Source organism: Spodoptera frugiperda, chromosome 7 (assembly GCF_023101765.2).
Source record: "Spodoptera frugiperda isolate SF20-4 chromosome 7, AGI-APGP_CSIRO_Sfru_2.0, whole genome shotgun sequence".
NCBI classification, from domain to species: Eukaryota; Metazoa; Arthropoda; class Insecta; order Lepidoptera; family Noctuidae; genus Spodoptera; species Spodoptera frugiperda.
In genome coordinates, this window is record NC_064218.1 from 4,052,562 (window position 1) to 4,072,371 (window position 19,810).

At 38.5% G+C, this 19,810-nt stretch overlaps 2 protein-coding genes across 9 annotated transcripts in view; one reads left to right on the top strand and one right to left on the bottom strand.

Moving 5' to 3' along the window:
* The window catches only part of LOC118266055 (sorting nexin-2), a 482,399-nt gene that overhangs the window by 439,375 nt on the left and 23,214 nt on the right, over window positions 1–19,810 (top strand). The window lies entirely within an intron of this gene.
* Window positions 1–19,810, bottom strand: part of LOC118265859 (protein dead ringer) — a 112,151-nt gene that overhangs the window by 68,106 nt on the left and 24,235 nt on the right. For all 8 annotated transcript variants that reach the window (XM_050695016.1, XM_050695017.1, XM_050695015.1 and 5 more), the window contains 2 exons: window positions 3,763–4,047; window positions 3,177–3,449 (listed from right to left, as the gene is read on the bottom strand). In XM_050695016.1, the coding sequence (XP_050550973.1) occupies window positions 3,177–3,449; window positions 3,763–4,047 (558 nt within the window). The remainder of the gene's footprint in view (window positions 1–3,176; window positions 3,450–3,762; window positions 4,048–19,810) is intronic.

Consider the following 19,810-nt stretch of genomic DNA (forward strand, 5'->3'; position numbering starts at 1 on the left):
TATAATTAAAGTTGCAAAAGATTGTAAGTTGTCATTAGAATCACGTAGAGGTGCGATCCGTTCGTAATCACTGCTCAGTTTACCTTCAATTGAAGAATGAAGTTCGAATGAATGGGACGTATTTACCGAGGCCCTTGTCCAGTTAGAGTAAACCTCGGAGATTTCATTCAATCGTCAAATTCATCACTCTCTGTGTCAATACACGAGAAGTTCCAAAACGAATTGATCAAATATAGGAAAGTGATTGAATTATAACAGCAAGCTGTGATACGACGATTTGTTGGTTGAATGGCTGATGGGTTTGGTGACCGCAAACGTGGCCTTAGAGCATAAGATTCTGAATAGAATAATTCAGGTCGAGGTTGATCCTGTCGTCTAAATCAGCCCAGATGGAACAATATAAATCAAGAACAAGGCATACCCACATCCGCGTTTGAACAAGACGAATCGTAATTTCGCGTTTATTATCAGAATCGTGTATTAACTAGAGCATTAGAAGTATTAAAACAATATCTAAATAGCGGCAGTATGGAATCGCACAAAGGCACCGTGACGCGACACAAGTGGACCGATGTCAACGCAAACGCGCCGCAGTCGCGCGTGCAAATGTGCGATTATTGTGCGCTGCGACTATCGCAACGTGTTTGTTTCGGTCGGAACCCGGAAAGATTGGTAACTGTAGCGCTATTTTAATTGGAAAGCTACCGTGTGATCAACGTCCTATTTTCCCTTTAGTTACCGAAAAAGTTAGCAGGAATTGCAAATGATATAAAAACAATATTTATAACTTGCGACAAATAACTACAAAAGAAATCCACAACACTAAATTAACAGCATCATAACATCTATCCCGCAACATTGTAACCATCTAACCGCATAAAAGCTCACAGTTTTATTAATCGTGATAATTTACATTGTAGCGAGACTTATAATTTACTAGTTCCATCACAAAGGGCGAATACATAAAGCGAATAAATACTAATAACTGGCCGTAAACGGAATTCTTGCGACCCAACATCCAATAGTAACGCATTAACACATCCACTATGTTGCTTTGTAAGACCTATAAGTCCTTTATTTTACCCTATTGTATCGCAAATAGCAATATTTAGGACGAATTAACATGCTATACTTTGAACCGAACAAAGGACCATGGTTGACGCCGTATGGCCCGAAGGACCAAAAACACAAAAGCCTAAATTAAACAAGGTATTACTATTTTTGTGTACTGTCTGTTAGCGACTCGTTCCCGAAATTGTTTTATCCTTGAAATTTGCGGTTAATTACTGGTAAATTTAAGTATAATTTGGTTTTATTATTCATAATTTGTTACAAATTCAGACTTAAAAGTCACAGTAGCACAGGATACAACAACGCATCTCCCTAATAAAATTTGATCAGATCTAAAAATTGCCATTCAATTATAATTTCTATAAGACAGCTCCTATGTAACCATGATGCTCGTAAAATGTTATTATTTTAGAAAAATTATAATCAAATTAAATGGTTTAAAAAAAGTACCACAAGATCCTATTGTTAAAAGGTCCTTTTTATACTGTTTCACGCTTACATGTGTATGATGCAACTCATATTGATATCGATAACACCTAAAGGCAGGCATCAATAACCCAAAAGGCCTGTTTATATCCAAAAGGTAATTCAACAAATACAATAACCTTTTGAACCGCATATTCTTAAGGTTTATAATTGATCCCTGGGTTGGTAGGTATCAATTTTGGTCTTTGTGAACCTTGTTAACGCGAGGGCGCGAGGCACGCGAGCAGACCGAGATAAAAGAGAATATCTACCTCGTTAATTTGCCAGAAGATGCCATATGTATTAAAGTGCCATGTAAGACATACGTGGATAATACTGGTAGTAAGGAATTCTGAATTTTACTTTAATTGTGACTATAAACGCGTGTGTAGTAAGGTAGCTTTCAGAATACTAAAAACAGTCGGTTGCAGACGTTGCAGTTGCTGCATTGATTATTTTTTCAGCAGTTATTATGACCAATCAGAGACCTAATACCAATCTCATAATCTAGATTTAAAAAGTCCTTCAACAATATAAGGAAAAAAATAATTTTGTGTTTTCTCTATTTTCCATAGAAAGTATTCCTGACTTCTATGGAAAATACTTATTATATTTGCCCACTCTAAAATCATATATGATAGTATTTTTGTAATATTAAGGAAAAATTTGGAATAACATTTCTCCATATAAGTCAATCCTTATTCAGTTTTACGCCATATAAGTGTACCTTTAGTTAATTAGTGAACAAAAGAGGCGTGATCACCGACAACTACAATTTTATACCTTTCTTCCTTTTGATAGAATACTTAACAGCTTGTTCAGCCGAGTCGTGAGGTGAAAATAAAATACTTATCATTATTCATTGTATCAGGAACAAAACTACAGAACTTGTTAACTTTCTGCTAAACGGAGAAAAGGGAACATATATTTAAGAAAACGAAAGGTTTGCCCTTACATACAAAACATATTTTTAACAATATTTTTTAGTATTCACAGCTCAAAACATGAACTGCCAATTCGAACGATCCTTATTACAAAAAAAAATCAATTCGTTTGACACTTCCCTTTTCAAAAGTCCGAGTAACCAAACCCACCTCATAACAGTTTGTAAACTGTTAATAATAAATACATCAGCACGGAACCCTCACACAACCGCAATAATATCATAAAGAACATTGACAATCTGTCCACAACCCTCCCAACGCGACAGCGGATTATTATTCATCCGGGGGCCGGAATGACCCCTCACATGTTTTGACAACCCTTCGCAAAACCAATGAAATATGAAACAAAGGAACGGGTTGAACCAGCCATTATATAGCGATTTAGGAATCCATTTTATTGGACACATAGACACGTGATGTGTGGCTAATGAATAATTCAGTAGGGTTGTGTGAGGGTCGGCGCGATTTTATTTGATTGCTCTATGCTAGGTAAACGTATTTATGGATCTATTATGCAACAGTTTCAACTATTACGAAGTTGCCTTACTTTGACTATTGAAGTGGTTATTGATTTTATGTTTGATTAAACATTTTGAAATTGTGTTGTTGGTATTCGTACTATAGACCACTATAGTATGTAGATGTTAAGTTGTACCTAGATAGAGAAAATAAATCAAAAATACACCACGATCTTACCTGACGGACCTGCTTATACTGTTCCTCGAAGCTCCAGCCGGCAGCGCTGCCTTCTGACGAGGAGGACGAGGCTGAGCCAGCAGGCTGGGCTGGCGGCGGTGGAGCCGGTGCCAGGAATGCTGGCGGTGCATATGGGAAGCCCCCAGTGGCCCCTGCACCGGCCAGTGCAAACACACTGCTAGGGGTCGACAGAGGAGTCCCCTGGGCTAGTGAAGCCAGTGAAGACAAGTGTGGATGTAAAGACGACTTCAGTGATTCAAAGTCGTCGCGTACCTGGTGGAAGTAACAGTTGCTTTAATATTGCTAAGGGTAGGAAAAGAAAATCTTCACTGGAGTTTATAATGCACTGATGCCCAAATACTCAAACGCTACTCAATTTTAAGTTGCTCTTAAAATCGTGTATCTCTGTCATTTTATAAAGAATTGACTTTATAAAACTAGATAGACGTCTCAAAATTGAGTAGCGTTTGAGTATTCGGACATGAGTCTTTATAACTGAGTGGGTATGTAACGTCTTCCAAGGATTACTAGGAGACTTCTGTACCAATTGAATGTTCATTATGATTGGTTAACAGTGTCAACTTACTTTGAGTTCCCTCTCGAGAGGTCTGGGCGAGTTTCTCTGATGCTGGTGGGACATCTGATGGCTGTTCAGCGGTTGATGCTGCACCGAGCCGTGGTGGCTCATGTTGTGTGAGGGCTGATGTGTCATGTTCTGGTGCTGCAGTGACTGGTGGGACTGCAGGCCCTGGTGAGACTGCATTGGCTGATGGGGCTGGTGAGGGAGGGAGCCTGGTGCATCCCTGCCTACCCCCTCATCTGAACTCTCGCAGGATTGCTCCCCTGAAGATTCTCCTTCAGATCTGGCTGACTGTAACAAAGAATCGTTTATTAGATGGATTGTCAATCTATATTCCAACACTTTTTTCGTTTTGTCGGTTTTTAGGAGTTATTAGCAAGATCTACACAGATTCAACCGAATATCAGTACTTTACTTGGAGCAACTACCATAGATGTACATGCCGTTGAGAGTGGTATCACATGGTTGTTTCGACTTATTACCAAGGTTTTTTGTACTACTTAGATAAGTACTAGCCATAACTCAACTCGGAAAGTCGATTGTAAATATATGTGAGTATGTTGAGCTTTAGAACTAAATAAATATCCAAAGGCCAGTTTTGAAACCTGAACTAAGTATTGTTGAAACATTCACAACTTCAAAGACTGCCAATAAAACTAAGAACACATTTAAGGATGTAACAAACTATAATAATATTAGATCAAACAATTATAACATGTACAATAAAACAACCGCATCTAATTCTATTACACAAACAAACATTGAAACATTATTAAATTATAATAATCGATAACCCTGATCCGCGCGAGTGGGACAAATTGTACCAATGACTTTAACTGTACATCATAGCTTAAGTACGATGAATAAAGTTTCTGAGATAAATCATAGAGTTTCCCAGTATAACGTTAACATAATTACAGAGCTTACATCTAGGTTTCATATGTAACTTATTTTTAAATTATAAGCGAGTGGCAGGTGCGTACTGCGTATCGAGACTGGTCATTTAGACCGCAATTACCTATAAATGTCGTAAGGCGTCAAACTTACCGAGTAAATGTTGAAAAATACTAAGATGACATGTTAAGAATACTCTTTATAAAGGACGAGATATTGTTAAAATAATGTGCTATAGGTAAGTAAATGTATCGATAATTGACACAAACTGTATGGAAATACAAAACTCGTTGTTATCGATTCGCAGTTCATACAACCGTTGAAAACAAAGCCCCGTATGAGCAAATAGTTTAATGCAAAAGAATTTGTCATCTTCGAATTAAAACATAAATAGCGAACATCATATAAACGTAGCCTACGTCTCACGAAGCGGAAAAGCGGTTGCAGTTTATTAATATCAGGATTTTTCTAACAGCGCGATTCCGGGACCCCCGTCGGCGAACTCAGGGTTAACAACCAATAAAGCAATAACATTGTAATATGTATAATTAGTACAAACTATTATTCACCTTCGATTCGCATTTAATCTACATTTGTTTACTTTCCGATGCATACATTTAATAAACACAATTTGCCGTGAGCTTCCGCTCCCGGATTGCCGCGGGAGTTACAATTTATTCAATTATTTAAACATATTCTTTGTTTATAACGATATCGGCGGAGTAACATGTGGTGGCCGCAATAACTCGCCTAGGGCCCATAACATTTGCTGAAAACCAGCTTATTAGTCAAGTTCTTGAATTATTGCAATTACCGAGACATGTTTCAACATCAACTTAGTACAAGCATTGAAACATACACCATTGTATGCGAACAGAAAGAAAGGTGTTAAACGAAGCAAAATAGACGTTTACCTTCCTAGAAAGCAACTAGCAGTAACAGAGCTAATACAATCTTGTACCGTTCTATCATTACATGTATTACAGCAATTGAGTGAATTTAATCGGATTCACGGAAATCCACGAGCGCTACCTCGGTACATAGGAATTAATGGCGGGTCTCTGCGCGTAATGCATCATTCCATTGCCGGGAACACGTACCGAGCATACGGCGCGACTATGCGAAACCAGTCCCAGTATTAATGCAGTTAAAGTTCCATCGGAATCAATATAAGCAAGTGTTGCGACCGGCCGCGGCAATCAAATCCTTGTTCGAAATGAGCGCGTTTTGCGCCAACACAGCCCCCGGCCCACAATTACGACATTAAAATTATTATTTTATTTCCATTTTTATTTATTATTCGCATTATTATATTGTGTGGAGTTATTATCGGTGAAATGTTTCGTTCGGATAAACGCTCGCCTCCGAACGACACGCAAGCTTCCTTCAACGACCCACTGCAGGGTTCCGCGTGTTATATCAATTAATGTACAGCAATTTATCGTGCTCCGTATTACTTGCCGGCTTTCTACCAAATTGGTTCATGTTTCGTGTTCAAGGAGTATCCTGAAAGCTGCCAGGGATTCGTGATTCATCACGTTCACCCTTTGTGTCTACACTGTCTACAACCAGGTTACTTGCGCATGTGGCCCATTAACACAATCAGTCATAAAAATTGTTGAAGTCATCATACTAATGAAATATTTCGGCACAATTTGCCTTGAAACCTGCACTTTCAAGCATCACTTTATCTCAATTCCCGAGCAGTATAATCTGGAGAAGGTCTTCCCTGTTTACGGAACCCTATAATCACATCAATCGCGCTCCCGTATACACACCCTGTCATTTCATTCGACTTTTCTTTCTCATGGGTCCAGACTGCTACTGGATTCCTTCCACCTTATATTACTTTTTAAGGTGACCGCAATTTTATTTAAACGTTATATCAATAAAATGAGCCACTTAAGGCATTTATTTTAAGTTCGTCTACCTTAAAAGCTGCGGATTCACAAAATTCAGTGAACAAAGCAAACACGCGGTATACAACATGTTGATGTTATTATCATGTGACGAACTGTAAAAATCAACAGTTGCACGTACTGATAAGTAGGATAACGTTAGCACAGCCCGCGCTAACACCAGAACAAATAGAATCGGAGCGACTTAGTGCTGTGTTCGATCCGTCGCGTGATTTTATAATATAATATTAACTGTAACTTGTTTAGTGGCGATGAAAAGGTTCGATGTATTAGACGAGTCAATAATACCGACCGGAATTTTACTACACGTTAGCACGTCGCCGAGGAAATGAAGAACGAGCCGTGGCCGTCCTGCGCCGAGCGGAGTGAACACTTGACACAATATTGCACCCAATTTGTAACACGTAAACAAAGCACACTGATACGTTTTAGATCGTGACCTCAACAAAGAAACGGAAAGTGAAAGAATTCATCCATTGGAACCATTAAACAACCCACTTGCTTATTATTTGAACAAACAGGGAATGGACTCGGTGCCGTTCTTAGAAGTATCCCGGACTAATACCGAGATATAAGCAGGAGGACACACCGTTGATTAGCGTCTTTTACTACAGACACGACGCCACCAAAAATTTACCTTAAACAGTCGGGAATTAAGCTCAATTCTAAATAGAGCATGATTTACAGCTACCGATATCAATGAAGATAACAATACAGAATGAGATTTAAACGAAAATATGCTTTAACTCTTTGACACAGGTGCTTGCAGCTTATACGATCAATCAAATTAGAAACACTAAGCTTAAAATTGGACTGTCACTCGTTGAAATACGGTTGAATATCCCTGGCAGTAAACTTTCCGATATTTTATACAATGTAATATTTGTGATAGAAATCATAATCGTGTCTATGCGAGTACATTTTATGAGGCGAAATCAAATAGAAACTTGTAATGAAAGATGTAGTGTGCGCTCAACATGTTTGGTCGGTATGCAAGACAAATACGTGCGGTAATAAAATATTGAACATTTAGTTGTAAATGTCGACAGAGACATCGTCGCCGCGCGAGGTGAAACCATTGATGACTGTGTGAATTAATTGAACACACGACAATTAACCAATTTGGTATATGGGCTTGAGAAAACATGGTAAATCTTACAACTTGATAAATGACAAGAACCATCTTCACAAACATAACATAACACTAACTCAATCTGCAAAATTGATTGCAAGCAAATATAGACTCATGCAAAAACTTGAGAAGTATGTTTATTTGTTTCAGAAGCGTAGCAGCATTGCATAAAGGACAAAGAAGTTCATTAGGTTCCCGGCGGAGCGCGGCGTGATGGAAATGTTCGCGCATCCACACTCCCTGGAATATTTATTAGCAGGATCCGTCACGACGAGCTTTGTCCACACATTAGCAGTGTTAGCGCCCAGGATGGCTACCTGCGTGTTTACCTAGACTGCGTAGCCCCTCCATATTTGCCTAGATATCCACACATATCTGGTGTTTCGCAGAGGTCGTTGCAACATTCATTTGAGCAATGTATTGTTGACGTCGAAGGGAAATCTGCCTTCGTGTTTGCGTAATATACGAGGGAATGCTGATTGTACAAGATGCTTCATACAAATAACTTGTAAATGCAGCCATTCTGTGCCAACTGAAGACTTTCCGCGTCGCGTTATGGAGGTCCGAGGCCTCGGCGATGTCGTCGATGCAAATACTAAATATGATTTGAAGAATGCAGCAATGTATTGAGTTACAAGTAAAAATGTTGTATTGAAGAAGTGTAGAGAAATGTGCTGGTGTGACAATGTTGCCACATTAACAGTCACACTCACATTAACATTAGCAGACATAAAATAACCGCCAATAAGCCAAAGCACGCATCAAAACGTCGACAAAGCAACAGGTTCTTGGCTCGACAAACACACACTGTTTACATTACGATCCTGGGGCTTCATTTAATAATTCTCGGGAACTAAAAGCCTTTGAACATTTCATCAGATGACCCTCGCTGTTTGCACACACTCCTGGCTCGAGATGCTAATGTGGACACAAGGACCTGTATCGCCGATCGGCCTCCGATGCGTTTATTGTTAGCCCTTCCAATAGCTTTGGCTTCTTCTATTTCACTGCGATGGTCGATATCCTCGTATCTTGTGCAAACATGCCTCGGAATCTTTAGCGTTTTTTCTTGGAGCTTTTTTGTTGAAATCGAAAACGCTGATTGTTTTATTCTGAATCAAAAGGTAAACCGCGGTTAACTCATAATTATGTATGTGCCACTTTATAAATAATCATGCAATCCCATTATGAGGTGGCATAAACCAGCGCTAAAACACAAATGTGCACATTAGAAACAATGCCGCATGGTGCAGGCGTGCAGTAGCGTATCAGGAAGCTACCAGTGTCACACAAAACGAGACAAGTAGTTGAGCAAAACAAAAGGTGATAAGGAGAGGTAAATAACCCGAGCCATTGACGGCGTGACGGAGAGCGGCGCACGCACCGCACTCACGCGCCGCGCGACGCCCGCGACCCGCCACCGGCGCGGCGCTAAACTCTCGTTCAACAGCTGTTTAACGCTTCAAATACTGCGCTGAAATATTTTCAGCGTCGACTATTTAGCGACCGCCGGCTACCGAGTTGAATGGAGCCGTTGCGAACTCGCCGACCGCTTCACTGCACAACATATTGTAGAATCGGCACGATAACACTGCAGGTTCCACTGCACGAGTGGTGTACTTCTTGTCAGCCACATAAACATTTGTTCCACCGGTTTCTAATAGATGCTCATTACAACCGTACCGACACTATTGAATTCGAAATCATTTGGCCTCTTAATTTTATTCAAAATACCGCAACAGCGGTAAGTAGAAAGAGATCGACTCGCTTATTGTAATGATAATTATTTTTAGAAAACAAAAACTAGAAAGCGGTCGAACGAAGATGCCTATCTGTTAATTATTGTCACCAAAATGGTGGCCGTTATTGTGGATGTCTCAAAATGGCGGAATGACAAATCGTTGGGTTTCGTGTACGTTCCGTTTGATTGACGCGTGCCAGATTCCGCGGTAATATACCTTTATACATATTTATTTATGCGTAGAAAGCGCAAATAAAAACGAGTTCTTTAACACTGCGATTGAGATAATGAATCGATGTTTACGGAGAGCCGCAGTGCGAGATCCGTCGCGGACGAGCGACGCCGATGGAGGATTAATACATAGGGAATCTGGTACTGTCAGTTATTAAGATAATATTTGTGATTGGAAAATATCGAAATCGTTGAGACAATTTCGAAGCGTAGCAACGAGCTGGGGTCAAATATTGACAGTTCTCACGAGGCATCGCCGGCCCGGCCGCGGCTGGACGCGCTGCGCTCTATTCCTTCCGCTTTTCACACATATAGGTAATAATCGATCGCTTTTATTGCGTGGCGTGTGTAGGCGCGCGGGCCGACGGTGACATTTCGAAGAACCTTAATGTGAAATGTCGTTTGCCGACGAATCGAACGCGAGACGGACGTTAAGTGGACCGACAAACTGGAGCGGTCCTTGGCGCGTGATTTCATTGGAACACACGGCTGTGCTGGGCTTTTGTCATCGATTTATCTGTTGATCCGCTGACGCATCGCCGTGTGAAATGTGAACACGCCAGGTAAACTTCGAAGCTCAGCCTTTATTTGCATTATTAACTTATTCTGCAAAGCTGCAAACAGCCATCATCGTGTATAAAGTCCTTTGTGACGCTAAGCGTGTTTGATTTGACTCATTATGTTTAAAGGGAAGAGTCATTGATTCGCGAAAGTGACCCTGGGTCACTTTTCTGCCGATGCCATGAGATGAGGAAAAATTATAAACGGTCAAGTAAACCGAATTAATTCAATATTGCGGTTGATCATCATAAAACCGCTGCTTCATTTATCTCCCAACCCACTATACGTTGAAGTTTAGTAAAGTCGTTTAAAATTTAAATATTGACTTTAAAGTTTACTCCGAAGATTAGTGCTTATGTATTGAACAGGAAAAGCCGATTTGTATAAGTAACATGAATTAATACGTAATCCATCTAAGGAAATGGAATAATACATCACGTACGTATTAGAATAACGCAAGCGATAAATATATCTATAACATGACTGTAAAGACTAAATTTCTGTGCGTCAATTTCTGCTAATCTTCGCAATACGTATTGATATATGAATAGAGGCGCCAAACGGATATGTTCTCTGTTTGCAAAGATGGCCGACTTGTGTCACTTCCTTTGTGAAAACGTCAATGGTACCGTTTATAGGCAGGTGACCTGTTACCTCGTGAGTAATTAAGAATATTGTAAACATTACCGCGCTGGATTTGGGCAGGATCTGCAAATATTTGACGTTCATCATTTCAATTAACTTTTTTGTAAACTGTATGAAGTTTTGGGATTTCCCTTTTTTCGTCATCGTCTGTCAGCAATCACGGTTTAAAGGCATTTGTGAAGGGTCCTTACTAAAATTTTGATTTTAAAGCATTGACTACCAAAAGATAACTGTTGAAGGCAAATCCTCCGCTAAGCGTTTAACACCAGTCACCGACGTGGCGGTTAACGTGTTTAACTAGATTTTAAATGTTTTTGATAGAATCAGTCCAATATATTCAGATTTTTGAGACTTAAATATGATTTTCAAACAGTTTCATTGAAGCCAAACACAAAATTTAAACAGCAAAATCTCCCATAAATCTCCAGTCACTCACACTAACTAATAAGTAGGTTTATCTTAGAAACCCTAGGCTTTGTCTGTTTACAAAGTTGCACATTTGGTAACATTCGATATGGATACAATGGACGCGTGACGGCTATAAAGCGTATCGTTAAACCCAGCCCTAACCGAAGTTTAATTACCTAGGGCTTGTGGTGGTCGTAAACACTATAGGAAACTAATGCCCGGACCGCAGGTAGGTCAGTCGTCTACTGAAGGCATGGCGGATACTCCAACATTGTATTAAGTACTGAGCTGCAATGGTAGATGTCATCTCGTCACTGTAACCAGGTCATGCTGAGGGTATTAAAGGTAAGGTGCTTCTGGTAGGGCAAGCGTGATTGTCTCAGATTTGAAGGTAGGATGGAAAGGTGCATTGCTTGTAGTACTTGAAGGATTTTAAGGTTTATTCTTAAGACTTTGACTGCCAACAAAAAATGTGTTGAAGGCAAGCCTCCTATGCCTTATGCCTCCCATGGCGTTTAATGTGTTAGAGAAAATCTGTATTTTAAGTTGATGTGCTTTCAACAGCACCAGGGAGGACGCTCAATGAGAAAGGAAATTGCTATCTATCGTAAAAGTAGAGTGACAATCGAAAAGATCTTTTTGATTGTCTTCATTGTAGGGATTTCGGGACGGCCGTTGATTGGTTGAACTCGCAGCAAATTAATCAAACTCATTAATATTCTAAACAAGTCACCAATGATTTTAAATTACATCCAACGTCATCTATCTATTGCCTCAACGAAACAAATAAAGAATTACCCGAAAAAACAAATCGATTCGCAGTAAGTCAAGTCAATTCGATTCATAAATGTCATAAATCAATGGGAAAATAGATGTGTACCTCTATTATCAATCTTTGGTCGATGTGGTATCGAGCAGTAGTGTAGTGACACTTATCGACCCACTGACATCGTTTATAATAGCTTATATTGATCCCGATCCCGATGATACCCGATGATTCCCGATCATGCCCGACGGATGCCGATCTCAGTTGCTCCTTGACATATTAATGTAGTTATGTTACGTCGTGTTACGGATTTGATAGATGAATTCGATTTTTAAATGTTGATGTGTTTGTTTTTTTTTTGTATTCTATTTCTGTGAATTTTGTGTAATGTTTTATTTAGTTTTTATTTTTTATTCCTATTTGTAATTTAATGGCAGTTGTCTTTAATTTAAATAATATTGTAAGACTTGTTTTGGAACTTGGTCTAATCGATTCGATAATCGATATTTTTGGAAGGTTATTGAAGATATTCAGAATCAAAATGACTTATTCAACTATGAACATCTGAGAAACCTAGGCAAAACCTTAACTTATACGAATACTTATCTATTTATCCTGTTTTTGTCGTATCAAATTCACAATTTCGTATTTCATAGTAATTAACCATTAGGTCAGAGTTCTTAGAAGAGTAATGACGTCTAGATTCACCTTAACGGAGTTTTCAAGTGTATTTAAACACGTGATTCAAATATTTACCCAAACACTAAGCATGATCATATAAATTTATTAAAAAAGAACATTTGTATCAACAAAATTCGACTGGAATTTGTCATTTCCTGTGTTTTTCTACAAAAAATTCAAATTACTTCTTTTATTTGTGATAATTAATAAAATCTATAAATCAGACTTATCTACTAACAATAAAAAGAAAATTGGCCGAACCTGGTAAAGTAACCAAATCTATGAAAGACCACCACTCTCTTCGGAGCTGCGGACTGCCTAGCGGTTTATCGGGGCTCCTGCTCAAACCGCAGGAGTAGAAACGGGAAGGTTCTTACATAGTAAGAGTCTGACATTTCATCTCGCCTGGCCCAAGGTTGGAAAAGGCTGATTTTCCCCCTCAAAAAAAAGTTATTCACTCTTAAATCATGCATAAAACCTACATCCGTAAAAGATCCAAATACTCTCCACAGACCACGTAAACTCAATATCAATGCGCACAACAAAAAAAAACTAAGCCGATCCATTATTTTTATTCAAAGCATTCGGAACTCAGTCAGTCCATCAAAACAAACATACATTTTAAAAATCAATAACGTGAACCCTTCCCGATAGCGTTCAAATAAAGCATCTCGATTCAAATAAAAGTAAATAGACAAAAAACCTCTGCGGTCCAAAAATATCGTACCTAATCGAACCCCGACAATCTGTCAACCATCTTTGTATTATAATATTTGGTATCGACAAAAACTTATCATACAACTAATACATATTACAATAAATCTACCGATTTTATCTTTAACTTGTACCAGTTTATCTTATGCGTGTCTACCAAATTAAGTAGCTAATTATATCGATTTGAATATTCATGGCTATACTGTTACCGACTATAGGTGATTTAAATAAAGGTTCTTGTTTCAATTTTTTGTTCAAAAACTGTTAGGTGTAAAACCAAAGAAGACAAAAGAGATCGAGGTGACAATGTCATTTCCAAAGCCACAGATCCTGTCACTTCCTAATAAAACGCCGCACCCCGCTGCGCAGGCGCAGCCCATTTACAAACAATACTCCACGCAACCACTCACATTCGCATCCGATTAATTCTTCGTAATAGCTTTATAAAAGCACAAAGTTTATCGCTGTTACTTCAATCTCGTTTCATATATTAAAAGTATTACTCATACCAATCAGATAATACGAAAATACGCATCGAACACGATAATTGATGATTTAATTCAAACGGTATGACATGAAAGTAAGATCGTGTCTCAAAAATACCAAGCTCGCATACCTGAAATAATTGATAAATCAATGCAGTTCTCAACGCGAGGGGCACTAAATCAAAAAGAATAACTGACCGTCTATCATAATATTTTGACGTAGAGAAACGTGCTCGATATTAAACTGTTCCCGCTAGTTGGCGCGATAACGGGCTGTCAAACTCGCCTGTCATTAGCTTATTAATGGCCGCCGAACGCCATTTTGATAGAATAAAAAGTTATTTGAGTTTTATTGGCCCTTTGTCTCACTTTGTGTACTCATTAATTTTACAGACCAACTTGACAACTCAATACCGTGAAGCTTCTTTGACGTGTTTAATATAAATGATATGATACAGAATTATATAGTCAATACTTGTGTTAAGAGTAGCGCAGTTTGATTAATATTAAGAGAGAAAATAATCGCACTGATATCATTTCATGAAGCGACGATTTTAATGATCTAATTAAAGTTTGCTACATTGAATGCGTAATAGCATGGTCGCCAGTATTTCACAGAATACAATGGCTCTCCCACGCAATGTCTGGCGTGAAACTTGCACATCCTCTTGCAATTTGAAACAATTTGCATATCTACACACGTCATTCGTGTCTAAAAATAAAGTAAATTCAATTTATGTGTTTACAAAAAGTTAACAAACCAGGCCGACTTAACACTTTCGCTATTATCCTTCTTTTTTTTTCAAAGGCAACACTGTCTTATTTAGCCAAACATTCGGGAGTGGATCTGGTAAGTAAATATTTGGGCGAAGTGAATTGTGTCTTGATGAAATGGAAATAAGATTGAGTTTTGTATTTGATATAAGATGAGTTATGGCATTTTGTTTAGGATTGCATATGGGGATAGGACCACACACAGATGCAAGTCAACATTGGTCCCTAGAACAACAATATAGCACTTAGTATACTTTACAGGTAAACTAGTAGCTTTTGAAGGCACACGTCACACAATTTGATACGAGACTATTGCGCAATAAATATCTACATACAATAATGAATCTTAAGAGAAAGTAATTGGGTGGGTTTGTCTGCGCAAATAATTTCTAATCTACCACATTGATGTCATTTGATAAATATATGAGTTTATTGGCCAAACAAGAATTTAATCTAGACGTTTGAACACTGACAAAAAATTGAATGATCAATGAACCTGTATGTATGGTAGAGGCACGCGCCATGACAGTGCTAAACATATTGCTAGTAGGTAGATGTTTGTTCAAAAGGATTTTCATTGCGTAGCTTTTTGAATATACATCTGTTCACTTCTGAACTGCAAACAAGACGAGATAAGTAAAACTGGTTTCCAGTTCCAGATGATTTAATTACACAGTAAACGAAAACAATAAAGTTAATGTATGAGGTGGTGTATAAGTAGCGAAGGTCGTGTGGGCGAAGCTGCGGCTGCGACGGTAGCCAGACGAGCCGACGACATCCGATGACACCCGACAACAAGACTCATAAGTCACGAACACTGACGTTTTAAGTGCACATGCACATCAGAGAAACAATGCAGCTGTATCTTAAATTGAGAAATCAGGTGTCATTCGAGACAATCTAAAAGGAACTCTAAATAAAACTAGGTCTAAAGTAGTTTATTAATTACCTGACCCAGTCTTGCATATGTATGACTAATGAAGGAGGCTAACGTTTGACATATAACCTCTTTCTCTTGTAGCTATGTGGCCAGTAACAACTTGATTGACCGTCAAAACATTAGAAAAAAATGCAAGATAGATTTGTTGAATTTGAAACGCAATTAATTATGGTTTTGTTTGTATTAAGATTTCATCCTTAAGCATTTAGGAATAAAATTGTATCTGAAGTGTCCTCGATAAAATAAAGTTCTTATTTGAACTTCACTTGAAGTAAAAATTGATAAAGCTCTCGATTGAAATAAACACTCGATTTTAATCGAAAACGTTCATAATGTAATCGTTTATCAGAACATGGCGATCGGAATAAAATCAGATAACAATGTCTGATTGATAACATTAATCAATGACTCGATAGTGATTACTCACGGTAAAATGGCGTACCTTCGTATCACAAACCTGAATGACGGGAAACCAACTACTGGGCATTTATAAAGCAATTTGTTGCTATAAATCTTATAAAAGAAAGGACAGAACTGGTTCTTGGTGTTTGATCTTGATATAGAATTTATTTTGCATTCCATTGCATACTGAATTGGTCTAATTTGATATAGAAAATAAACTAACTTCTATTTTATCAAATGAATGTGCCATAAAAATACATAGTCATGCAGTTCTGAAAGTGAAATTATATTTATCCTGAACCTTCAGCTGCGCAGTGTCATCGGCGCTCGCGCCGCGTGTCCGGGGGTGAAGCGACAGGAAGGGGCGTGGTCGACGCACATTAGCGACTGTTCGGGGAACAACCGGGCCCACTCCCAATATCATAAGGACATTAATAACTTGCGTCATATTTAACGACGGAAAAATGCTATAATTGGCACTAAAGTATGCAGCAGAAGCCCATTATCTCGAGTGGTAATTAAAAGATTTGTGGCTGTTTATCGTAGCTGTATATTGAAGACTTTGAGCTGAGTACTTGCCCTTTGTTAGCTTAACCATAACAAAGCCATTTGACTAGAAAGTTAATTATAAAATCCAGTTTAGTAACGCAGAACGTCCATTAATTTCCACTAAACCACTAGACAGTACAGATCAAACAAGTGGACAAGCTACCACAGTTACGGACCACACGGGGGCCAATTATGTGACAACGTGGACGAACAACTCGAGAGGGTAAACAGTGTGGGGGCGATCCGTAACACGGTAGTGATGACCCTCAGAGTCCTCCTGGGAGGCGCGAGCTGGGAGGGATCTGGTGTACATGACTGGTAGGTAATTTGATGAGGAAAGACTAATAGAAGATGATGTACAAACAGTGCACGAGACAGTGACATAATGTAGATAACTAGAGTTATGTATTTTATTGCCGAAAAGTTACTCTTAATGAATTTAGGTTAATAATTCCAAAAGAAAAATCGTAACGTTTAAATAAAACTTTTAACCTAACACACAATATGTAAAGAACTTTAATACTCCAACAAAACAATGGCTATTGAATAATTAATTACAATCAAATTCAGTAAATAAAAATGGAAATGTATATCTGACGATAGCATTAACATAATGATATGCATACATAACCCTGGAGAGCTCACTTGTGGGTGCTTATTAACAAATAGAAGAGGTCGCATAGACCCCGTCCCGAAGGACCACCGGTGTTACCATCAGCAAGTCTAATGGCCCGAGAAATACGCGAGTCATTTTAGGGTTGAGTCTACTTAATGCGATAATAAGTTGGTTGACGCTTCTATTGGACTTTTCAACGGCTTCTATTTAGAACACTAGTGCTACTGTCATAATCTTTTAAACTATATTTTCATATTTCTAACTAGCAAAAAATAAAAGTACATAATGTATACAGCCCGAAAAAAAGGAATTAATAAATCAGTCTTTATGCTAAAATCACTAAAATATCAAAAAATTGATCATAAAAGCATTAAATAATGTATAATCAAGCAAGTAGTTGTAGCTATCCATCGAATAGCATATGCTTAGCCGACACATTCGGTGGATTGAATGCCTAACGGGGGGGCGCTTGAAGAGCAGCTACTGAATTCATACAATGGACCGTGAGGCGAGATGTGGCTCATTTCGAAACTGTAGTGCATTGGACTCAACTCAATATAAACCACTTCACACTCGCAGCAGTAGCAAGGCAATATTTGAAACTTTAAACAAATTACTGTTTTACTAAAACTTCATTAATACATTTGTATGTAAATTATCGCCAAGTAAAGCCTCCATTGTCGCCTATTCAGCCGCAGAATAAAGTTCAACAGTCCGGCTTTGACGAACAAATGCCTAATTCAATTCAACTCAAAAAGGTACCCCAAAACAAAGCAACGAGCGCTAAACGACTGTTTTATGTGCCATTCGCAGTTGGTTGCGCGGGCGCAAGTCTCGCGCCGAGCGGCCGTCCGCTGCCCCACAACGTGGATCGATACTTATTTGCATACACGATAAAAGAGACCAGTCAACATGCATGATATATTAAAATCACGTCTGCGGAACAATTAACAGAAACGAGCGAGCGATCAAATAATAAAAAGTGCCTTTGTCATTACAAACAGTCGAGGCGACGAACATTCTTAGAAACACCATAACGCCAAGAATAATAATAACTCCGTATAGACGATGAATCGGTTTTCAGACGTTAACCAATCGACGGCGCGCGCGCAAATCGCCAATATGGCGGATATAATAATTACTTAGTATATTTTGTATTATAGTTTCATATGACATCTACGAGTGTATCTCAAGTTATCGAGGACGTAACCGCGCAATATCGGAGTCAGAACACGTACGTTTTATAACGGGTCCATTACAAAGTCTGTAAAGATGTCTCAATCTTTGACGGATGACTCAGTTTCATACAAGTTTTTCTTTATATTTGCCTTAAATGGCCATCTTTTGTCGCAATGTTCCTTGAATATTCGGAGTTATATAGCTTTTGCATTTTAATTATTTTACTTATTAGTCACTATTATAAAGCCTGTTCAAATACTAAGGCCAAGTCTATCAAGTAAATAAAATTATCATCGATTGACAAACAAATGGCTCCCAATGCAAATTGTTGTTAGAAGAATAAAATTCTAATACTGAAAATGATGATTTGTATAAATTTTCCAGTCGTCACTCACAATCTCGTACACAATAAAATTAGATACGTTCAAGAAATCAATACTGTATGACGCAGATATAGTAATTCACAATAATATCACGAGTAGGTATCTATTCAAACCTTGTTGAGCATTCGAAAACAATTTTCCGACGCGTACAACGAGCGCGAGGCAACCTCAAAACATCAGAGGGGACAAAAAGCCGAGACGAGACACATCACCTCCAACCTCCGATTGAGAAACCCAATTTGAATAACAATCAATAAATTAATGTACCACCGTAATTTATTCATAAGCGGAGAGTCTGTGACACACCGGCGCGACGAGCACTGAATCCAAATGAAATTTTATAAGAAACGCTCCTTTTCAACAGCCCATTATGGACAGAATGTAATACTTTTCTTAACGTATCATCATTATCGGTCCGCATCACAATGCTCCTTTGAGTACGAGTGTCGCTTAAGTGGACTAATCTCTTTACACGTAAAAACTGACGGCACCGAATGAGTTTCTCGTGTTGGAATAATTAGTCTGCAATTGAAAGCGTGCTTTATTTCAAGAGACTGGACAAAACGGACATGACACGGTTGGCCAACGGTAAAACACTTTCACGAATACAATGATAATTATTACAAAAGACTATGATTCCGAAACGGCGTGTACGCAACGCTGTTTTTAGAATATGAAAAGAAAATATTTAAATAATGTCGCGTAGGCAGGCCATAAATAGCGGCTCGTTAATTACCGACTGTAATCACATTTCGCCAAACGCGTTACAACACACATGTCCCATCCCTTCGCCGTTCTAAATTTAAATATTATTGAGGCGGGAGCTGGGCACGCTCCCTATTCCGATAGAATCGAAAATAAATTATGAAACTTTGTGTCACCTACAAAGTGTTACCAAATACATTATCGTATGTCTCGCGTCCAACATAAATACAATATTGTAATTAACCAACTACAATTCACATAATGGCAATGCAAATATTCGCAATAACAAGTTTTGTGTTCTTGCTATAAGTATGTCGAAAATATGCATC